The 7,678-nt window shown below is 45.7% G+C and overlaps 1 protein-coding gene across 2 annotated transcripts; it reads left to right on the top strand.

Annotated features, from left to right (window-relative positions):
• Positions 1–1,572: 1,572 nt before the first annotated feature.
• Positions 1,573–7,300, top strand: LOC106600626 (spermatogenesis-associated protein 2). Of its 2 annotated transcripts, none has more exons than XM_014192119.2 (3): positions 1,573–1,678; positions 4,089–4,925; positions 5,108–7,300. In XM_014192119.2, the coding sequence occupies exons 2-3, from the start codon at positions 4,590–4,592 to the stop codon at positions 6,461–6,463; spliced, it is 1,692 nt and encodes a 563-aa protein (XP_014047594.1). In that variant the 5' UTR covers positions 1,573–1,678; positions 4,089–4,589; the 3' UTR covers positions 6,464–7,300. The 2 variants fall into 2 exon arrangements, with proteins under 2 accessions (XP_014047594.1, XP_014047595.1); XM_014192120.3 differs by having other exon boundaries at positions 1,599–1,678; positions 4,500–4,925.
• The last annotated feature ends 378 nt before the right edge of the window (positions 7,301–7,678 follow it).

The raw sequence follows: 7,678 nt of genomic DNA, 5'->3' as shown, positions 1-7,678 counted from the left end.
AGGTGTGCGTTTCTTTTTCTTCTAGATTGTGTGTGTTAGTCAGATTATCCAGTGTCCACAGCAACACTATTAATTATGATCTACCCCCAGTAATTCTAAATTCTAATGGCGTACTATGGTTTTAGCCATGCTAATCCTCATATTATGTCTTTCTCCCCTTCCGGAGGGCCTGAGTCTCTTGGACTGTGACTGAGGACACCCTGGCCTGACCTGGATGTGCCTGACCCACTCCCCACACACCCAGAAACTTGGATTTCATTACCTACCATATGACTTTATTAAAAGCCATCTGTCCATTGGGTCTTGAAGTGCGAGTACTTTCTCTATAGTCATTATGGATATTGTCTGAGCCTGCTGGCCATTGATACTGGTTTTACCCTTTCCTTATTGAAATGGTGAATAAAGGAAGACAATGCTTTAATTTTCAATTAAAACACAATGAAGACATTGATAGATTGAATGTATGCTTTTATACTGCCTATCTCTCTATTACAGCAAATCAAATAAAGATTTGTTCAAACTGGATGTGTGAGTTCTTTCCCCAATGATTTCCTAAGGCTGTCAGTTACCATTTACCTTGTCAGTTACAATTTATTCCACTCTATTTGAGTTAAATGTATTTTTTGTGATCACAATAAAATCCTAACAATTCAATAAAAAGACCCACAGTCAGGCAGACAAATCTGAATGTTCTATCATAAAGTGAGAACAATTAGTTTCCCTGGCTGATATGGCTTCTACTTAGAAATACTATAGGAGTACATTAATAGATGACATTCACTGCTATAAACCTGTCTCCAATATAATCGGATAATTTACACAGACCGACTGCGGACCTTCGTGTGAAAAGGCGTTCCATGGTCTGTTTTGTCAAAAAGCTCGATGTTTCCAAAAACAATGATCCCAATAATTTAGGTAGCCTAGTAAACGTTACTCCCTCTGGCATGTTATATTGCGAACTGTCTGGGACACGTTGTTTCCCTGTTGACTACTGAAAGATATTTTACCAATCAAGTCGAAGACGAAATGTACTGCAATACACTGGTCTGAAATATATTAGCATACGTAGGCTATACAGAACCATGGCGGACCCACTGTAAAATTAGTGTTTTTATTGTTTTAAAACGTGTTCCAGTCCAACTTGTCTAGCTCTGCCCAGTGGGACGTGGTTTACGGAGCGCTCTCTTAAATAAGCGCTCGTATCGTCTTATTCTAGTTCTCATCACACCGGCTCACACTGTTCAAACTTGACAACAATCTTCCTCGATATATTTCCCCTCCCTTGTTATTGCTTGTTTCAACTGATTCAAACCCATCCTCTGCCTCCCTCAGTATTTTCAACATCCTCTCTCCCTCCCTCCAATCCCCCTTTATCCAACTCCTTCTGAACATGTTCAACTTTTCCAAGCCTAAATGTATTTTTTGCCTCCTCGAGAGACAGCCCTGTACTCCCTTCACTTTAAACTCGAGCCTCACCACAGCTGCCTGTCAATCAGCAAAGAAACTGTGTTTATTCCGAGTGAATGATTGTTCTGCGGTGGACCCTGCAGGCGCGTCCTTGAACGTGGCCAAGCCCCTCTCCGGAGAGTGCCTGTGCGCCAGCTGATACTGATTAACTGTCAGTACCGGGAGCCTGCGCAGTGAGGCGATGGGGATTTCCAGCAGTACAACGGAAAAGGTAAGGTGCTGCATGTTCGTGGCGTCTCTCTCTCTCTGATAAAACAGGTTTTACAATAACAGAACATTAAACATGCATTTGACTCCACTGTCTGGACATATGTGAAGAGTTTGCATCGCACGCTAGCTTCGCTGTGCGGCTGGGGGCCCATGCCATCAAACAGACACACACTTACTAGCTAGTTAGCTACTGTGGCTAACGCCCATTAGCATCACAGCTTGCCAGCTCTGGCTTGTAAACGCCAATTTCATTGAGTACCCAGCTGATAATTGTTAACGTTGATGTGTGTCGCGTTGTTCAATTTATCACACATCTAACTATAGCCAGAGTAGTAAGCTAACGTCAATTAGTATCACTGCTTGCTAACTCCGTCTTGTACATGACACTTTCACTGCGTACCCAGCTGATCATTGTTGTTAACGTTGCAAGGCGTTATTGTTCAATTTGATGTATAATAACGTTTTAGTCGTGGTTAACTGGTGGGAATAACGCATGCTAACATAGTTGGCATGCTAACCCAGGTGGTTATGTATTTTCAGATGCTAACTAGTTAGCTAGCTTGCTAAGCGGAATACTAGAAGTTTATCCCTTGCCCAGCCGGTCCTATGCCTTCAATTTCGATCACCAAATAGCCACACATGGTTAGCTTAGCCAGGTCAAACACATGTTCACGATTTCACTAATATCATCAATCAATAAATCATAGCACGTTTTTGGGTTCATTCAGTGATTTCATGTAAAAGTACTTCAAAAGATAATTATACCTTTATATTCCTAGAACACAAGTTGAAAATGATACTGTTGCTGCTTCCTGTTATTTTTTTTTAAATATAATTTATAGCAGTGAGTGTCGAAACAACGGTTTTAAATGTCCCAATTCATAATCATTATTCTGAAATATGTTGTGATATGTTGAAGACCAATGCATAAAAAAATACCCACTATAAACACCTGTGTTGAGATGACTTGTATTTTTCCAAATGAGTACCTTTAAACTGCTCATGCAGTGTAACATTTACGAAGCTGTACTCCAGACTGAAATTGATTAGGTTGTTCTACTATAATCAATAGCTCACTCAGATGAATCACTCATGTCAAGACTGTATGGGAATCAATGGAACTAGGATAACTCGCTGCTGCTGCGTGCCATTTGCGCTCTTCTAAAAACAAAGCACAACACTACCTGTCGATAGATTAGAACAGTTAGGAGACGTTTATCAACTCATCTCCTTGTGGGACAATGTTTACGGTAGATGGCCAATACGAAACAGGGCAGTAGTAGTGATTTGCTGATTCCCTTTTCAATTCAAATATAGCAATCGCTTAGTTATGCCTTTCGATTTTGAAATTGTTGCATGTTGATAATTTTATTTACAGCGATCTTGATAATTTTATTTACAGCGATCTGGATGAAAGGAATTGCAGAATTAGCAAGTGCCGGGATGATACAATTATTGTCAAAGTAGTTAGTATCGTGGGAAGGAAACAACACAAAGCAGATTTAATTTCTTTAGGAAAACAGCCCTAGTGTTGGAAACAAACATCATTATCTTGTCATCCAGAGTCACATTTATTTATTTTCCAAGCTATAGCGCACAACATTTTACATACAGCAGGTTTTTTTACAGGACAAACGAGTTTGGTCTGCTTTGTGTTTTCATTTTTGGCAAGGATTTATTTTTTTGGGGTGGGGGAAAAACTCAACTCAACTTCATTGCCCTAGAATTTGCCAGCATATTTGCAGCCCTATAGTTAGCCAAACCTTACACTGACGCAAACCCTTATGTGAATGTCAAAAGGATATTGCTGTGAAATGCAGATTTTGAGATGTATAAAAAATTTATTTACTGCATGGTAAAACATTGTCAATTATATTTCTCTATTTTGAAATCAATACACTTATGCAGGTAAAATGGGTAACTTCAGAGCTAGCTATATTCATGAATCAGCATACCATGTAGCCATCTGCATTTTGAGCTGTTACTTTTTTTGTTGATCATTCATGCAAGGTGGATGCGAGTGCAGTTTTTTGGCTAAATGGTTAGCTAGCTATTTAGTGCACTGTGGGGAAAAACATATCCATGCTACACACTGCACATTTAGTGTCAGTAACGGAGGGGGTGTGTCACTCACTAGGATACATATTCCCATCCCCTCAATCACACACACTGAGATCGATGCTCCCCCTTTGTTTCAATGGGCCATTTAGCATGTTTGGAACAGATCTGGCTGCTGCTGAATCACCTGATGTCAGCATTGCATTCTCTTCAATGGCTGGATGAATGCAGAGAAAGAAGGGAAGTGTCCCAAGCTCAATATGTCATCGTTATTGGCACAGTGAAGTGTGTGTGTGTGGAGTGCGCATATGTGTGTTCAATATCCTACCGCATATCCCTCTTTGTCGTTGCAGCTTGGAGTTTGTTAAAAAAATGCACAGCATCATGATCGTGACCTTCTCTGCCTGGTGACCTTGAATTCACTACTTTTGACAGGGCAGAGGCTAGAGCTCCGGATGCAACTCAGGACCACAACTGTGAACCACCAGCCCCCTCTGGCCTTGTTTTATTTCCCACATTTGCCCTGGAGAGCCCACAGACTGCCAGATAATAAAATAACCAGAGATGCCCAAAAGCAGAGGGTGGTCTTACAGGCAAAAGCCTAACCACCCTAATTAGCCTAAACCAGGAAGCAGTTAAGTTCAATACTACTACCAATCCCCCTTTTGTCTTTAGAATGGTGACGGCTTCCTGATTGAGGCCAGAGGCGTGTTCTTGTGCGTTTCTCAAAATCCTCAGCGGAGTCTATTTGTGTGTGTCCTGAGATGGCGGCAGAGAGGGGCTGCTGAGTGTCGTCCCGGTCCTTGGCATGAGAGAGGAGTGTCACGGCTGAGCAGTTCACTGCTGCGCCGCCAATGGATGCTAAACTGCAAGAGGACCTGTTCCGGAGGTACGTGGCATGCCTGGAGAGGCGGCTGGAGGACGGAGGGGGGAAGGCGGGCCCTGGGAGAGGCACCTCACAGAGGGGCAGCGAGGCCCTACTCTCCACGGCCACGGCCCTGCTGGGGGCCTACCAGCCAGACCCGGGCCAGAGGTTCCGCATGGTGCGTTTCTATGAGGTGGTGGAGAATGCCATGCGCTGCCTGAGAGGCTGCAGTCTGCGTGGCCTGGAGAGAGCCTTCCTCACCCTGGAGACGGTCTGCACCAACCTGCTGCTCTTCCCCTGGAAGAAAGAGTTCCGCTGCATCAAGGTACGTACCATCATCTAAAGCTTCTGGAATGGATGTGTTTCTCTCATCTGACTGTTCTGATGGCAGGATTGTTGTAGTTTATTAATATGGTCCCTGAGGTTAAACATTGTATTGTATGCATTTCAATGAATTTGCTGGAACAATCCTTAATAATTGTCCTCCTTTGTGTCTCCCCCTTCTAGACCTTCACGGGCCCGTATGTCTACCACCTTCAGGCTGTCTTGTGCGATGCCGATCTCCGTTCCCTCCTGCGTTCCATGGGCTACTCCCGTGACCATGAGCTGCAGTTCCACGTCCGGGACCACCCTGGTGGCCCGGCCCACCTCCGGCAGCTAGCCTTCGAGCTGTTCCTGGCCCAGGCAGAGTGTCGTCTCCTGGGGGAGGTGGTGGCTCTGGCCCGGGGCTCAGCTTCTGAGTTGGAGGCCCTGGAGCAACGGAGGGGCTGCCGGGACGACGCAGCCGGCTGTGCCGAGGTCCTTCGGCGGCGGGACAGCCTCGGGGCTGACATGGCCCGGCTCTCTGTGCGACCAGTGGACATAGGTCACCCTCACCATCTGAGGAGAGGGGGAAGGCCGTCCAAGTCAGTGGATGTGACGGATGGAGCGGGGCATTGGCACACAGCCAGTAAGCCTGTCCTGAAAGCCTCTCTGAGCCTGAGGAAGGAGCCTCTGTTTGTGGATGCAGAGGAGGACATAAAGGATGAGATCATCAGGCCCAGCACCTCCACATCCATGTTTTCTGTGGCAGCCCCGCCTTCTTACAGCCCCTTGGCTGACTTCTTCCCTATCCAATCACCGCCCTCGGTTGATGCCTACTCCTCCTACCACCTCTCCTCATTGGATGAGATTGATCTGTACACAGAGAGAGGTGGGCCTGGGGTTGGAGGTCGACAGACGCCTTCCAGACCTTCATCCAGGGAGCCCTGGGATGCCAGGGACGGCTGGGCACTCAAAGCCCATGGCGGACTCTCTTCTCTGGGGGTGAAGTGTCAGGGTTGTGGCCTGGGCTGCTCCAGCCTGGCCGCCTGCCCTAGGTGTGAAATGATCCTGTGCTCGGCCTGTCACGACATCGACCCCTCCCCCTGTTGCGGCCTGCAGGAGTACCCAACCCCCAAATCACCCCGCCCCATGGATGGCTACCTCCCCGTCAAGGAGAAGCTGTCAGTATACTCCAACACCCACTCTCCTCACCCCCACATGCACCCTCATCCCCTCACCCACCAGCACACCCACCCCCACCCCCAGATGGTGGAGAAACCCCTCATGGCCACCAAGCTGTTTCCCAGCAAGTCGGTTGCCGTGGCGTCAGCCATGGTAGCCAATGCTGACCGAGCAAGTCTGGGGGGGTCGCGGTGCGGGTTCTGTAACAAGCCGGGTGCGTCTCACACCTGTGTGAACTGCTCCAAGGTATCGTGTGACTCGTGCATGAGCCTGTACGGCAAAGACTTGTGCACACGTAAAAACCCCCAGCACACCTTTGTCCCCAACCATCAGCTCAACTTTAAGTCTGGAACCATATCACACCTGGTGTACCGATGAGCCAGGAACAGGGAGTGAACTCTCACTTTCCTCTCACCCTTCCCTTGTACCCTTGCACTCTCCCCTGCGCTTTCTTTCCTCCCCTCACTCATATTGTCTCTATCAGATGTATGGCTCTGGAATACATACATTACACATGCTCTCTCTGCCTTGTAAAAGATCATGCTTTTTTAACTGGTTCCTCTTCTTCCTTACTGCTCCACCCACTCTAGCTTAGTCATGTGACGTCGTAGGGCTTCCCAATCCCTTAAATCTATTCCTCCTTCAAACGAAACGGGGAAAAAGAGAGCGCCAGACGGCTCGAAGGAAAGCCGTCCAAACAAAACAAACGCTGACATAACTTCTCAGCTGAGGAGACTCCGTTAGATGTGTCGTAGAGAAGACTTCTGAAACTGGATTGTGTGCGCTGATTAACTTTTTAACCTTGAAAACCAATAGGAAAGAACACTGAACTTACACTGGAATTAAATAGTATATATTTTCAATGGTTCATTCCGTAGATCAATGTGAGACTGTTAGTTGGGTGGTGAAAGAGGCTGGAGTGAATATTTGGTGTGGGGGTTGATGCTTTAAAGGGATATTTTGAGACTATTATGGCAACTGACCACTATTTAAAGAACAATCACTTGTAAATGTACCCTTAAATATTTAAAGTGTATGGCTGAGGTTTACATGCTGCTGTGGAAATAACCTGTTTTCTTGTATCATTTTCTCTATCATATCACAACACACCGCAATCCTCAATCTCATTGCTATCATGCTGATATGTCACCCAGCTTCTTGGAGGTGGCTGTTGTTTTGAATAATCCAATAAACTGGAGGACCCTAAGAATTTAAGTCTGAAGCCAGTGACAGTCCTGAGACTATATAAGAACTTCACTCTTTGCTACACTGGCATTTAGACACTACAGGTAGAAGTTTCTGTTCTGTGACAGCTTACCCAGATGGTAATTCTCCCAACTGATCTTCGGTTAGTGTTTGACAACTTGTTCTTTCTCCCATTTACAGTCGGGTTTGAAATTATTGACACGCTTGATAAAGATAAGCAAAAAAATTATATAAATCAAATACTGAGCTATATTGTGTGCTGAAAAAAATGTGCATACCTATTTTCATGTCAGTGAACTAATGTAAACACTTGGAGTTTACTAAATGGCATTTGGATTGTAGCTGCTGCTTTGGTCAGAGGTGAAAATAGAGCTTTTTGGCCACGCA

The sequence above is a fragment of the Salmo salar genome, chromosome 03, assembly GCF_965601325.2.
Source record: "Salmo salar chromosome 03, fSalSal1, whole genome shotgun sequence".
NCBI classification, from domain to species: Eukaryota; Metazoa; Chordata; class Actinopteri; order Salmoniformes; family Salmonidae; genus Salmo; species Salmo salar.
This window is presented reverse-complemented; position numbering and strand designations above follow the sequence as displayed.

Bases quoted from the DNA above. Each gene is read 5' to 3' on its own strand.
- LOC106600626 (XM_014192119.2), top strand. From the start codon at position 4,590: ATGGATGCTAAACTGCAAGAGGACCTGTTCCGGAGGTACGTGGCATGC. The intron at 4,926-5,107 runs GTACGTACCATC...TCCCCCTTCTAG, and splicing joins AAGAGTTCCGCTGCATCAAG to ACCTTCACGGGCCCGTATGT.